At 36.0% G+C, this 16218-nt stretch overlaps 1 protein-coding gene across 2 annotated transcripts in view; it reads left to right on the forward strand.

Moving 5' to 3' along the window:
* Positions 1-230: 230 nt before the first annotated feature.
* SLF2 (SMC5-SMC6 complex localization factor 2) overlaps positions 231-16218 on the forward strand; it is a 30736-nt gene continuing 14748 nt past the window's right edge. The window contains exons 1-11 of one of the 2 annotated variants that reach the window (XM_039361725.1): positions 231-461; positions 4755-4798; positions 5923-6509; positions 8003-8060; positions 9729-10549; positions 11555-11637; positions 13042-13146; positions 13547-13714; positions 13800-13902; positions 14873-14948; positions 15522-15663. In XM_039361725.1, the coding sequence (XP_039217659.1) occupies positions 355-461; positions 4755-4798; positions 5923-6509; positions 8003-8060; positions 9729-10549; positions 11555-11637; positions 13042-13146; positions 13547-13714; positions 13800-13902; positions 14873-14948; positions 15522-15663 (2294 nt within the window). In that variant the 5' untranslated portion in view covers positions 231-354. Of the gene's footprint in view, positions 462-1513; positions 1573-4754; positions 4799-5922; positions 6510-8002; positions 8061-9728; positions 10550-11554; positions 11638-13041; positions 13147-13546; positions 13715-13799; positions 13903-14872; positions 14949-15521; positions 15664-16218 lie in introns of those variants that run through there. The other variant, XM_039361726.1, reaches the window with a different exon arrangement.

Below are 16218 nucleotides of genomic sequence, written 5' to 3' on the forward strand. Positions count from 1 at the left end.
AGAAGCGCTGCCACCGGAAAGCGCCAAGGCTCCAATTTCAACCATTTCCCTCTCCCGCTCCATAGAAACGCCCCGTGAAAGCCAAGCAGGAGCTACGTAACGACACACAGTTCGAAGTTGGCTTGGAGTAGCAACCAATCCGAAGAGCGCTCGGGCTTTCTGTATTTTCTATTCCTCGAGGTCGGCACGTGGACCGGAGCATTCTTCCCCGAGGTCGACCAATCCTAGTACCGCTTCAGGAACACCACGCCCCTCCGCCTCCCTCTTTCGCCCGAGGTCTTGTGCAATGGAGAATCTAAAGCCCGGAAACTATTACTCCTTTCAGCCCCAAAGCGGGCGGCTGTATTTGGAAACATGACCCAGAATTGTAATGGGAGCGGCCGCCAGGGGCAGCTTAGCATTTCTGCGCGTTCTCCCAGCCAGCAGCACCAGTCGGTGGGCCGCGGGGCCGCGGATACCAGGTACGTGGGAGTGACTGTTCCCATCAGATATCCTGTGAGGGACTTGGGAGCGGAAGGGTCAGCTGCGTTTCCAGAACTAGATGGGTTGGTGCTGATGCCGCGCTCAGGGGTGGGTATGTGTTGTTCGGCGGGTGTTGTTCCGCGAAGCCGGATGAAGTTTGGCTAATCTAAAGAAAAGAAGAAGTAGGGGAGACATGATAGCAGTATTCCAGTATCTGAGCGGCTGCCACAAAGAACGGGATTTTCACCAAAGCACCAGAGGGCAGGACAAGCAACAATGGTTGGAAACTGATCAAAGAGAGAAGCAACCTCGAATTAAGTAGAAACTTCCTGACAGTGAGGACAATTAACCAGCGGAATAGCTTGCCCCCAGAAATCGTGGGCGCTCCATCATTGGAGATTTTTAAGAAGAGGCTAGCCCAGGGGTAGGCAACCTCGGCTCTTTTCTGACTCATGGACTTCAACTCCCAGAATTCCTGAGTCAGCTGACAGTCACTTGTCTGAGATGGTATAAGCTCTCCTGCTTGAGCGGGAAGCTGGACTAGAAGGCCTCCAAGGTCCCTTCCAGCTCTATTCTATTCAATTCAAATGGAACAAATTCCTGTAAGCTGGATCCTTGAGTGGTTTATAGGCTTCCCTTTAAAGAAAACGTCGTGTACGATGTTTATTGCCTATCTTAATGTCTTTCAAGATTTTCTGATAGAAAATGTTCCAATCCTTAAAGAATTTGGGGTTGGGGGGGAGAGGAACAAACTCTTGCTGGGCTTTTCCATTTGGGATGATGCTTGCAAGGAATGGCTCTTTGCTTTTGCAGTTAGCCTTACCTGAGGAGAAACCACTTCTGGAAGAATAAATGGATACATTGAAAGTTGAATACCAGCAGTAGAGTTGCAACCAGAGTTGCTAGTATGTAGCCCCAGAAATTTGCACATACTAGCAATCGCCATATGGAAGAGCAGCAACCTGACTATAAAGGGAAAAAAATGTTTTGTACCAAATTGTTTCAAAATTGTTTTGTACCAAATAGTTAAACAGAAGTTCCATTTCTCACTATGTTGCACAGAAAGAAAATGGACTCTGGAGAAGAAGATGCTGGTCTCTACCTGCAAGAGTAATGTGTTTCTCTTTTGCTTCCCTTGAGATTATATAAAATCTTTTCTAGATTTCAGATGAGAAAAGGAATCCTTTTCACACTGTAGCTAATCTGAAAATTGCCAAATATTGGATGATATTCTGAAAGGCAAGCTTAATGTTTTAAAGTGCTTTAGAATTGCCTGAGATATGAAGAGGATGTCTAGGAAAGTTGGATGCTGAACTAAAGGTAGAAGGAAAATGCACACAAATATTTGGCATGATCAATGAGGAAAGTTTCCCTGGTTAGTTTGGGAGGTGGTTTTTTTATAGATTCAGAGCAGACTAAATCTTACCATAGCAATTCTAAATTCTGTTACGATAAGAAGTATACTAATGGGAGGTAGAACCTCTGGGCATAGCCATGCAGTTTTGGGTAGAATTTTGATGGTAGAATTATGGCACTGTTGACATGGAATGCCCTGCAGTAATTCATTGGCACTACTTAGTATTTGAGGGAAATGTAACCAATAAGTAGAGGGCTGAAAGATACCTTATTTCGTATTCTCAAAGAATTATTATATAGATGAGCTAAGCCATAATATGGTTTGTCGGGATTTGACTTAATGCAACATTTGATCCCAACCATTGGGTATGGATACACAACAATTGAGGGAACAAGGCACATGTGGAGAAGGCTAGGAAATATTAAAGCTATATATAATACTTTTTAAAAAAGTAATGTGATTTACTTTTCATATCTTGTACATTTAGTCATTACGCCATAAACTCTCACTGTGCTGCCAGGTGAAATTTTGCCTTTTATTTTACACATAGAACACAAATCTTTCTGTGAGTCTGTGCATGTGTTGGTCCCTCAGCTGTCAAGCAGCTAGGAAACCATTAGTCTGGAATATATCCTAAATTAAACTATTAGTGGCAATTAGTGTATTTTCTTTAATATAAGTTAACCTAGCAGTTAAGCCATCTGATGAGGTGGTTGTAATTAATAGTTTATTCAGTTTAATTTTGCTATAATAGATTTGCAATAAAACGAAGTATTGTGATGGGTTATTAAAATCTCGTTTATTCCTAAATTTTTTATTCAGTTGTAAGAATGGAATCTTATATGGTATGACCATTTTATTGTACAACATTTTCAGTGTGTGAGAGAGACACTAGGAATTTTGCTGTAATGCTCATTAGAAAAAGGGTCATTACTGTACTTCAGTTCCTCCTAACTTCAATTTGTACTATGGCTATTCTTACAATTGGTAGAAAGAAAACATTTTTAAAAAATTGATAGAAACACTGACTCAGATATTGTTTGTTGGCAATACATTTATATTAATAATGTAACATTTTCAGTATAGAATGGGAAATATGCATGGTATAGTGTATGTGATATATTCAATCCTAAAGACTTCAGAAGCAAAGTAGAAACTTACAAGTAGAAACGGTTTCAAATGCAGTTATAATCTTGTGAGCTTAGTACTTGTCCAAGACTCATTACAGCACTTACTTGTTTTCAGAAAGTGTTTGTTGGGTTTTAACTTAATAAGTTGTGTGAATTATAGTAAGGTGGTAGGTTGGATGTATTATAGTTGTATGTTCCAGTTACTTCCATGTTAAATCCAGTTTTTATAAATAAACCATCAGCAGCAAACATTGGAATAGTTTGTTGCAAAAGGCTACACTGGCGTTTCCTGCTTTTTGAAAAATCAAGCAAAATATGTCTACAAGTGGGGATTGTGCAGCATTCTAAAATACCCTCCCACCTTTACAAATTAAAATATTACAAGAATGATGAAGTATTATTACCAAAGAAAGGTTTGTCCTTCACAATATCTGTTATCTATTTGTGTAGGCAGGATAATGTTTTAATCTCTACAGCAGTACTCTATGTCTTCATGTTGCTGCTGCTGCTTTCTTCCTTCTCTTCCTGTTTCTTCTGTTATTATAATTCAATTGCTACAGTGCAGCCACAAATCCTAGAATATTCAAAATAGCAGGGCCAAAAGTGATTGTTGTTCCTCACTAAGTTCTAAGTCATGGTTTAAGTTCTGTGGTGGAAATCTCACCAGAGAAGATCAATAATTGGAAAGGATACAAATGTTTTAAGGCATTCCTCAGATTTACTCTGGCTAAGAGAGATCTCAAAGAAAGGAATATTGAATATCAGAATAATAGAGGCCTCATTCCAAAATTTATCCAAGTATAGTTTAAATACCCTAGATCAAAATGAATTGTATCAACTCAAAAACAAAGGTTTTTACTCACAGCCAATAATAATAATTTACTTTTATGTACAATTTTTCCAAACCACATGCTGGCTCTGAGTAATAAAGTGCATAAAAATATAACAAAGAATGGTACTATAGCATTGTATAAGCAATGAATCAAGGAAAAAAATATAGGATGAGCTGTATGGAGCAGAAGACATATCTGAAGTCCTTATGAATTGAAACAGCATATTTTTAGATAAACTGCGTTCAAAACTATTTACTTATGTGCTCTTATTTTTACAAAGTGTTTCCCAAACCAAATACTTTAGAAGAACATTTTGTATACTGTAAGAAATAAATTTTAAAAAACAAATAAGATTCCATTGTTTGATAAATTGTTTTCATTTATTATTTTGACATTCCTTCCTCCAAAATCTCTGTTGGGATAGAAAATTCTACATAAGGTATATTTGGTCATCCCTGCTTTAGAAGCAAAGGCAAATAATTCACCTTCAAACAAGTGAATCAAAGGTGAATGTTGAAATAGGGAAAATGAAATATCAGTGTGGTAAGTTATTCTGAACAAAGATCTAATTTTTATTCTTGCACTCCAATTCTTAAACTGCTTTTCAGATATAAATATAATTTCAAAACAAAGATTTCCAAAATTAGAATTTGGAAAAAAGAACTAAGGATATAGTACAGGAAATATTCTATATGTACCCTAACTGGGGATGATCATGATTGCCACATGTATGGCAAGAGTCCATGTTACTTAATCAAGGCTGTAATATCAGTAGTCTATTGTTACAATTTTACATCTCACTCAGTCTGGTGAGAGAGCTGTATTGTTTGTTAATACTCAACATGCTAAAGATTGCTATGTTCCTATATCTAGAAAGATTTGATTGAGAAAGGCTACTTACTGTATATTTTAAAATGCCCTTTCCGAACATTGCTAAGTTTTTATTATGTTTCTTTTTTATTATTATTGTAGAAGCAAATGTATTACTGACTTTTTCAGACCAACTCTGAAACCAGGTAAGCAATGTTTCTTTTAGATACAAGTGTGGCTTTTGGTAATGATAATGATACGATAATGTTCTGTGTTTGTCGGTAGTATTTACTGATTCATAGAGATTTTATGAACAGCAGTCTTCAGCTGCTTATCTCTCATGAATTGAACTGGAAATGAAGCTGGCTTAAGAAATATTTTTCCAGATTTAACCAATTTCCTTCACGTTGGGTGCTGTGATGGTGAGGTATTTAGTCTGGACTACTATTATTACAGTCCCTGATTGGTATATTCCTCTGCTTCTTCTCCTCTCCCACCAATGTCACAAAAGCACTACATGTTCCATTCCCTTTTGTGATCATATTTTCTGAGGACTGGTGAAAACAAATGATGGTTCTATTGTTCTTCCTTAGTGGATCCACTGACAGTTGGGATGGAATTATGCCGTTATATAGGTAATTAAATTTCCAAAGCTCAGTGGCTTGAAAGAACTAAAAAAAAACTTGCTAATAATGGTGCATTGGAATAGCTATTTACTAAATTAGTGCATTTATCCTTTAATCCACATTTCCTATTATCTACAACTGCTTATGCTAGTTCAGGTTGATTGAATGTTGCCATCCAAAATATCCAGAGAAAATACATTGCCTGAAAATATGTCTACACAGATGGCAATGTGTCCCTTATGTTTTTTCCCATTATTTCAGTTGAAATGCTGTGTTCTCTTACCTGCAAAGTACTTATTGGTACTATTGAGCAGTGAGTATTCTTATAGCTGATATGTCTCTTGCTGTGAAATATAATTCAATTGTATGACTTGTCTTAGACCATACACAAGCAACATTTCTTGACTTCAAGAACCCATTACTGGGATCTTGCATGCTTTTAATTCTTTTGGAAAGATTTAATTGTATCTAAAGAGATTTCAAACAATGTTTTGGAAGGGATATTCCTCTAAAAATCTAGTAGGTGGTAACAGTTTTGATCCCTTGTTCAAATAATCTCACTCAAAGACATATATTTCAATAAATGTCAAAAAAATAATTATCAATAATCTGAGACTTAGACTGGCCATTGAAATGCTCCATAAAATTCTAGAAATTGTGTATGGTTAATTTGTTATTCATTTCTTTTACATGTATTAATGAAGACAGAACTGTGTTGTGCTCTCCAGAAAAAGGAAATGGACATGCTGGACATACAGTTTCATGTGTAGACCATCTTAAAAAAAGCATATCTTCTTCAAAGCAAAATAGAAAGAAGAAATTGCCTTGTTCACTATCAGGCAGAAGCCCAATAATTGATGCTTTATTCCGAAAGGCTAAGTCAGAGAAAAACAACAGTCCAGAAAATGGTGTTTGCAAAATATTGAAGGCTAATCATCCAAAACCTGTGGTTCGGAGACTGTTCATATCTAATGCCTTACCTGACGGTTCTTTCCTATTAAAAGATATTTACACAACAAATTTGGAAAGAAATGAGAACAATTCTGTTCGGACAAGAACACATTTAATAGACAATAGTAATAGACAACATAAAACAGAACATGAAGATCTAGACACAACTGGTTCAAGCTTGAATAAATGGCCTTCCACTTCAGGAAATAACAGTCTGAAGAAGCAGAGCGACGTAACTCAGTGTCAAAAACCAGTCTATTCCAGGTTGCCACAAGTCAGTTCAATTAGTTCTTCATCTCCGGAATCGTTAGGAACTCTTTGCAGAAAGAGACAAGAGAAGGTAAAAAAACTGCACTTTTGTTTCTGAAAATAAATCTTTAGAAATTATTTTTCCTATTCATGCAAGAATAATAACTGCATAGCAAATTAATACAGGTAGTCCTTGACTTACAGCAATAGCATTTAGACTTAGATACTGCCCATGGTGCTTTACAGCACTCTCTGGGTAGTTTACAGTGTAGAAGCATTATTTGCATATTGCCCTCAACAATCTGGGTCCTCATTTTATGGACCTTGAAAGGAAAGAAGGCTGAGCCAACCTTGACCCCATCAGGATTGAACTCCAGGCTATGGACAGAGTTTTTCCTGCAACACTGCACTTTAATCACTGCACCACCAGGGCTAAAACTGGTAACTTAGTTCAGAGTTGCAGCAGACACTCTCCTCAAAATTACTACCACCTGGATCCAAAATTATGGCCACTGTAGCATCTCTGCAGTCGTTCACCCTGTAGGGATATTGCAGTGCCCCCTTGCTTATTTTCTCCCCCCCCCCGGGTTCCTGTGGGCCTTGGGCCTCCTTCCCACCCGGTTGGGCTCCACCCCTTACCTTTTGAAGATCTCAGGAACTAGGGTTAGGGAAGGACAGTTTGCTCTGTTCCTGGGCCATGTGGTGTAATCCTGGAAGTAGCCATCATGTTTTGGCTGGCTGCACTGAATTGTGGGCACTCCAAAAGTAGCTAATTCCAGGATTGCACCGCACGGATCAGAGATGGAAACAGCTTGCTCTACTTCCTTAATTCAAGCTCTTGATTGCTTTCCAGAGCTCACACTAGGGAAGTAGAGCATGCCTCTTTGTTCCTGGCCACATGGCACAATCCAGAAACAGCTATTATTTTCTCTTTAACTTTAAAATAATTATAATCCTAATTGGGTTAAGACACTTTAACTCAGTGTCTTAATGCAGGCTCTGCTGCAGTTGTGAGCTGTTTCTTCTACAGCTGGCCCTCAGAGTCACAAATCTACCACTCTGCAGTCTTCTAGAGCCCAAGAGGCTTTTCCTTGTCTGGCTTAATGCCTGAGTGCTGACCTTCGGCACAATGTTGTGTCTCCACTCCTTTGAAGAGTCTTAGTCTGCCATTTTCTCACCCAGAAGCCAAAAAAGCTCTAAATGTTTATTAGATTTTTAATTGTACTAAACCATAATGTAGTTGGGTTTTACATCATTATGTTGTGTGACATTAACAATTGTGACATAGGCTATCTTTAGTACAAATCCTGAACTTGGCCAATTTAATGATTTTTCTCAGGAGAAAGTTGCTTCATCTTGATTGGTTTTCTATAAACTGAAGCTCTTTTCTACTTTGAATCTGTTTAAGTATCTATTCTAAATTTATTACTTCTTCTAAGATGCTGTTATTCTACAAGTGATATTTTAACTGCCTCAAATGGTCCTGTTTAATCCTGAAATATCTGCTATACTGGAAAGGTCTATACTCTGTAAAAGCTTACCTGTATATTCTAAAACCTTTTTTCTGTATATTCTTATTTTAAGGACACCAAAGATTTCTTAAGAAAAGATTCAAGCTCAGTTTCACTGGAATCTTCTTCAGGTACAAACATAAAAGTAAATGATGTAACATAAGATTTAAAAATATATATTTTAGCTCAGTATTCCTTGGTATTATTCAAATAAATTATATGGCCACCCCTATTACAACAGTAACTCAGGGCAGCATATAAGAATTAAAACAAGTGCATTCATATGTAATCCACAAAGCCTCACTCTAATCAAAAAGTTCACATCAAAAGCAGAGCTTATCTAACCACCAAATTCTAGGAGTTACCACCGGATCTTCAGAACCTTGAGAAAGTTTAACACTGTCAGGGCAATCCAATTTTTGGAAGGCTGTTATTCCATGGGACAGGTGCTGCCACAAAGAAGACAACTCCTGATTGCAATAGCATGGCACTGTTTGATGGAAGGGACCTGGAATGTGCTGCCTGTGCTTAGATCTGCTGGGCCAAGCAGTGGTCCCACAACTAAGGCTTTTATAGGTGATAACCATCATCTTCAATTGCAGTGGTATATCAATGTATTAAGAAATGTCAAAACCCTGTGCTGTAGTATTGTGAACCAGCTGCAGCTTCTGAATGATCTTCAAGGGCAGCCCCATGTAACCTGTTTCAGAAGTCCAGATGAAAGATAACTAAGGCATGAATCACCATGAGTAAGGCCTTTTTGGTTCGGGAATGGTTGCACAAGATGAACCCTTGCAAAGCTCCCACTCCCACACACGGTTGCCACCTGCTCTTTGAAGAACTTTTAATTGCCTATCAGATCAGAGCACTTGGCCTTCAAAAGTCACATAAATTATATGCCAGGCAGAATTAAAGATGGGGAGCCTCTGGAATTAGTGGGGGAAGGGGCTTTATATCCCATAGCTATCCAGTTTTGCTGGGGTTGAACCAAAGCCTCTTTTTCCCCCATCCAGGACCCCACAGTCCTCAGGCACTGGGAAAGGTTCTTGGCAGCACTGTTTGGTTGGCCCATGGTGGAAATGTAAAACTGGGTATTATCATCAGCATACTAACCTCACCTATAAATGCAAAAAGTTACATTTATCAACTCAAGTATATTTATTTATTGCATTTTTGAACTGCCCATCTTATTCCTTGGGATGACTCCAGGCGGCCCACAATATAATAATGTAGATTTAAAAAAAACCTTGTAATTTTTTTAACTCATTAAAAGAACAGGAACTTACATACTTATAGAAGAGAATATGTGTAGCTTAGGGTTGAACTGTCTGAGCTTGGTTGTTTACTCAAATGGGCAATCTCTTCAGGGATAACATGTAAACAACCAAGCTGAGACAGCACCAAGGATGCCACAACATGCAAACTTCTAACCTTGAATGATATTGTTTTGTAACTCTTTTATCTCTCACATTTTTTTCCTTAAATCTTGAGCTATGAACTTTATGCATAGCCTAACATTTTTTTACATGCTATTCATAATTTATTAATTTCATAACAATAGTATTGAACTATTTTAGGGAATTAAATACAGTATCCAGTTCCTACAACATTTAATTTCCTGAGGTTTACTGCTTCAAAATGTATACTGTTTACAGTATACATTTTGTTTATGTGCATGCATGAGGAAATAATAATCATCATTATTTCATTATTTTGACCATTTGAATAGTTAATATAGAATATGAAGTGTAATATGCAGGAATATGCAGTGTAATCATCACTTTGTTTTCATTTTACAGATGAATCTTCTTCAGCACACGCTTCAAAAAATGTGTTTCATTCAGGATTAAACTCTGATAAAACTATTGTCACAAAAAGCCAGCCCAATCCTACAGCATATTCCAGTGCTATACCTTCATTTGGAATAGCTAACCATAAACATGCTAGAAAACGGAAAAGGATTTCATCAAAAACAAATGTGAAAAATTTACAGAATGTTCAGACGTTAAATAAACACAGACTTGGTAGTTCGCAAATTCCCCATAATACTAATTATTCAAAACACAGAATATCTTCTCACAAGAATTTACACTCAGCAGATATAGATTGGCCTAGCAGTGACTTGCCTATTTCAGTAGAAAAATCTGAAGCTGAAAATAAATCAAATGGATACATTATAAATAAAAATGACCAAATCCAAATTTCAGATACTAGCAAGAGGAAATTACAGACATCTACTTGTCATATTTATTTAGAAACAAGAAGAAATAATGATTCTACAGTTCCTTCAGAAAAAAATGCTGAGCAACTTGGATCTTCCTTGGGAGAGTGTGACAGTGTTGTCTCACTTGAAGATAGTTCTTGTGACACTATTCCTAATTCTTCATATAACTTAAATAAATCTAACAATGAAGCATATGAGTTAATTCAAAAATTAAAGAGCATTTCTGATAGTGATGATGAGGCCTCTGATTGCAGCGTGGTCAGTAGTGAAGAAGAGACACTCATCCCTCTTGAAAAAATACTATTACAGAGTGTCAGGCCAGCTGCAAAAAAGTCAGAAGAAGCTATGAATAAGGATAAAATAGCAAGCACAATTTCTACAACACATAATGCTTCTGTAAGTAATTGTCTTTGGTTAAAAAGTCCTATCTAGTGCAATGACCATAGGCACAAATATCCTCATGAAAACCGACTCTTTACTGGTACAGCTCCCAGCCTTACTTTTTAATTTTTTAAAAAATATTGGTATAATTTTACATGAAAAAAAATCCAGAAATCCCTGATTACAATATGAAGATAGCATCTGTCTTTTTCATTGAATCTATTATATATATGTTAGGAAGTCATTGCAAAAGGGAAGATATTTTCAAATTAGAATAGTTTGCCAGAAAATTATTTCTCAATGATGTTGATGGTGGAAACTTTGAAACTTTGTACTTGTACCTCATAAAAAAAAACTCATATTGACTTATTCTTGCGATTAGCTCAGTGACCTTTTCAGTTAATAGGTTGGATTCTGTTAGAGGATTTGTGACAAACAACATAAAACTTTTTTTTAAGAGATCCTGTTTTTTCCCCTCTGATATTCCACTTAGTGCATTTGAGATACAGGTATTTCTTGATCTACAAACATTCATTTAATGATCAAACTTAGGTGGCACTGAAAAAAGTAACTTATGACCATTTTTGGCGCTTATGACTATAAGCAGCATACTTGTGGTCATGGGATCAAAATTTGGACACTAGCGTGTATTTATAACAGCTGCAATGTCCCAGGGTCATTTGGTCACCTTTTGTGAACTTCTGACAAGCAAAGCCAGTGGGGAACCAGATTTTCTTTACAACCATGTCACTAATTTAACAACTGCAATGATTCACTTAATAACTGTGGCAAGGAAGTTGTCAAATGGGGCAAAACTCGCTTAACATCTGTCTTGCTTAGCAATGGAAATTTTAGGCTAAATTGTGGTCATTGGTCAAGGACTATAATTGATTTTCAGGTGTGACTTTCTAGCTCTTTCAAGAGTTTTCTTGAATAAACATCTAAGAAATTTAGATATTAAGTCTAATATCCATCAGTGGTCTGAAAATATTTTATGATTTTCATGGACTTTTGCTTCAGCTTTCTAAACCTTTTATTGAGCGTGGTGCCTCATACATGAATCATTTGGAGCATCTCCTGAAAGAGAAGGAAGAGTTAACGAGGTATGCATGCTTACCTTTCTGGTCCATACTCATTTATACAATTACACATTATTGTTTGTAACATAATTATGACTTGGCTGTAGCTTGCATTTCACCTGCCTCTTGGCAAGTGAGATAAGTTTTGTTTTTACATATATAATGAAAAGTACTTAATTGTTAGATAAAAAGAGCTTTTTTAGATAAAGACGCGACTTAACTTCATATAGATATGAGGGAGCCTAGAAAGAGAAGAAAAACAGAAAATGTAAAAACAGCTAGATATTGAAGGAAAGATATTTTCAAGCAGACAGAGCAAGAGATAACCTTCCTCTTTGTGGCCTTGGGACATTACCACAAAAAGGCAGTTATCAAATATTTCCAACTTATTTCTTGGGATGGCTAATGAAAGACTTTAAAAAAATAAAAAGACAATAATAAAGATTTATCACCAGGGGGAAAAATAAAATTAGTAATAAACTAAAGCAAAGGTTACCAGTAGTAATAAATTAAGTTTACGGAGTCCTGGGCACTCTCTGAGCTTAGTTGTTTGTAGGCCTTTCAATACGTTTGGTAACATCATCAGTGCTGGTGAGTATGGGGCTGTAATGAAACATCTGCATGCACACAACCAAGCTCAGAGAGCACCAAGGACTCTATAGTTCAACCCTGATCTCTATATATTATCTTTTATTTATTTATTATTTATTTATAAAATTTAATGGCTGCCCATAGGGTAACTCTGTGGCTTAATGTCCTAAAAATATGTCTATATACAGTATATATACATTAAAACATAAATTAAAATCAGACATTAACATATAAGGACATCTGAGGAGGGCAGGGGTGGAGTGGGGCGAGTTGGGATCTGTTGTTACTTGATCAACCACCTCCACTCTGCTATTCCCCCACTGGGGCCCCAAGCCAACTGGCAGAGCCACATCTTTAGGCCCTATGAAAGGATATAGAAAGATTATGTAATAGCTGCAGAAATGATGTGTGAATAAAATAATATTACAATTTGTTGTAGAAGCTGGTTAATGCAGTAATTTTCCCTGAAGAACAGTTTCTCTGTTTCTTTGTGTAGCCCACTCTCTCACCTTTCTGTACCTGAAAGTATCACAGGTTGTTTGTCCTACCACTTTAAAGCAGACAAGCCTGCTTTACTGTTTTCAGTAAAAAAAAAAAAAAAGTGAGGTTGAAATGAGTCTTTTAGAACTTTTATTTTATGACCAGAAATGTGCTTATACCATGTTACAATACATGCTTATAAATTAGATAGCCACATGACTATCAGATTTTATTTTAAAAGATCAGGAGAAGCATCTTGGATAATGCTACTATCTTGCTATATAAAATTGCTGGAAAGTTTGTTTTTATAATCAGGGATCAAGATTCTTTTGAAAGACGCTTTATCTCTCATTTCAGGGTAGATGAATTAGAGAACCAACTACAGCAAGTCAAAGAGATAGTTGAAATAAACTCTGAACCTGAAGATCGATCTACTGATGGTGAATTATCTGCTGAACATAGGTTGGTCCTCTGATATCAGTGTATTAATTGCTTTCTCATGTTGTTGCAGAATCATTGTCATTTAGTATCTGTACTTATGCATTGTGCTCAGCCAAGGTTTGATGTAATCATGCTGAGTTTATCAATATCCTAAGCCAGATACATACATACACACATACACACACACACAATATTTTAATGAACTTTACTGTGAGTTTCTCTGACTCCTAAAGTTCTCCTCTTTCTTTTCATAGCAGTTGCTTTATAGGATATCCTAAAGTTAGCTAGAAAGGAGGAATAAAGGGATTGTATTGAAAGTAAAAAGCTCATCCAAGTCAATAAACTGAGATGAATTAATATCCAGATTATTGTGCTTTAAATTCTTTTTAGTTTGTTTTCCAGATATAATTTTGTCTTTCAGAGAATTTATAGAAAGATACTCATTCAGCCAGGATGCTATTCCCGACCACCACCCTGGAGAAAACATATTTCAAATAGTGAATGCTGGGAAAATCTTCAGCCAGAATAATCTTGATTTGAGAAACTTTGGTTTTCATCCTCAAAATCTGATTGAAAAATATCTTCTTAGGTAAGAATGGATCCTTTAATGTTTGAATTTATAGGCTAACTTTGAAAAGATCAGGTGGAACCTTAATTTGTGGTTGTTTCTGCAGATCTGGAATAACACAGCAGCTTTTTGTAACTGTTGAAGGCTTACTTGCATCTACTTACCATAATTCTCCTTGTCCTGTACCAATTTTAAAATGGATGTTTCAGGTAATTTATCTTTTAGTTAGCATTGGATGGATGTAATTAAATACATAGATTGCATAAACTATAATTAGTTCACAATTTTAGCTTAGTTTTCTGCACTGCCTATTTCCACTTTTCCATTCATGACTCTTAGTTGCTAGAATTTGATTACTTGCCAAATACAGAAAAGTGGAGGTTTTGCCAAAAGTACCCCAGGCCATTGGTTTTGTCTAAGAAATTATTCAGTTTAGTAATCTACTTTATCTTTATTCCCACATGAAAAGTGGGTTCCATAAGGACATGTATGGGTTTTAGAAAAAGCTGTACTACATTTGAACATAGTGTTTCAAGAAATCATTTGCTAAATCACTTACAAATCACTACATTGTGTTATGAGGAAGCAAGTATCTCATTGTTTAATGGTGAATACATTTGAAAACTTGAAGAATTATTAATGGCACAATGGCTGCAATAGATCTATGTATTCACAAAGGACCAAGTAAAGGTTGATACTAAGCAACATGTTTGCTCCTAGGCAGCACCACAAAATATCAGTTTCAGAGAAAAAAAGATGATGTTTTAAGCAACTCCAATTTCTTTAAAAGCAAACTAGTAAAATGTTTCTCTCAAACACGCAGAGCAAATTTAGAAGAAAAAAATAATCTGTGAAGCATAAAAAAGTCTTCCTTTCAAAAATCCCTGAAAAAGTAAAGACAACATAACTCACCAACTTAGCTAGCTGGCGAGAAATGTTTCAGAGAAAATTTACAGTCCTATTCCAGTGTTTCTCAACCTTTGCAAGTTGAAGATGGGTGGACTTCGCCTTCCAGAATTACACAGCCAGCTTTGGTTGAGAAACACTGTTCTATTCTATTCTTCCAAGGAGTTGGGGCAGGAGAGGGATCAGGGATCATAGCAGTTCTTATGGTACTCTAACTAAATCTAAAAAAAAAAAAAATGTTTTCATTTGCTAAGTATGTTTTTTCTCAAATAGATGATGTCAATTCACCCAGATAGCACAGTTTCAAGAAAAATTTTGGATACGTTGATGCTATTAACAATTAGAAATTGTAAGTATTTGAATTAAAACCTGAGACCATGTAACCTTACTTCATTCAAAAGAAACCTGATTACATTCTGCTATTAACTAAAACCGATTAAGCTAAAAAAAGTAACGTGAATGATAGATTCCTATTCTAGATTGTGCCTTGTAGCTTTACCGATATAATAAAAAGTATGTTAGTATATCTACCTAGAAATTGGAACTAAGTTGATGCAACTAATTGATAGCAAAACAGATTCAAGGACGGAGCTTTAGAATATACCATTCAATTCCGTGCAGATACAATATTTTCACCCATTTTCTCAGCTTTATAACATTGATTATAGATATTTGCCCTTCTGAATGTTATTACATAGAGCAGAAATATAGGAAAAATATTTAAAAAGTACAGTTTGCATCAAGAAACATAACTGCTATAATCAAAAGTATGTTGTGGATCATATCACATTTGGTTATTTGTTCATTCTGCTCTGCTTACTGAATACAAAAATTACATAGTTATTCTTAAGTAAACTCCTAATGCCTACATTCTCAGTTTCTCTGGCTTGAAGAGAAAATTGTCACTTTTTTCTCTCTGCAGTTTCTGATAAGAATGACCAACAGAAGCCATGGATTCCATCATTATTTGATATAACAACCGTGTTAATCAATATGGGTATTTCCTTCAGTGTGTTATTTCCTTTGCAACATTTTCAGCCTGGCTTTACTGAAAATGATATTGTGTAAGTATTTAGCAAAAGGTTATAATCTGAAGCATGCAATCTTTAGTACCTGTCTAAAAATTTGCCACCAATTAATAATTTTCCATGCAATGCAAAGGGAAAATCTCTAATAATTTGGAGTACTTCTATGAATTGCATTTAAATAAATTACTTTTAATTAAATATAAATGTGAATTAAATCAAATTTAGTTTGTGTCCTGGCCCACCCTACTTTTAAGAGTAGGTTTTCCAACATGTCAGCCAAAATCCAATGATGACCTTTATGCTGAAAAAAAACTCACTTCTGATGTGCGTGCACACACACATATACAAAATTCCTCTTCTGTCGATGCAGCCCAGGCAAGACAAAACATGCCTGATTTAAGCCTTTATTTTTGCGATTTTTCTAAAACTCACTTTGCCATGTGTCTGAGACTTGTTACAGTATGGTCCTCATCCCTACCACAGTATGCAATAAAAATAATAGTTTTGAAATCTTAAAATACAGAATATTGCTTCTAGGTTATCCCTTCATAATAGGTTATATGGGAAATGAATATATGTAATAAAAATATG

This window comes from Crotalus tigris, unplaced genomic scaffold (assembly GCF_016545835.1).
Source record: "Crotalus tigris isolate CLP2741 ecotype Arizona unplaced genomic scaffold, ASM1654583v1 scf7180000019328.220996217465:2438092, whole genome shotgun sequence".
Lineage (NCBI taxonomy): Eukaryota > Metazoa > Chordata > Lepidosauria > Squamata > Viperidae > Crotalus > Crotalus tigris.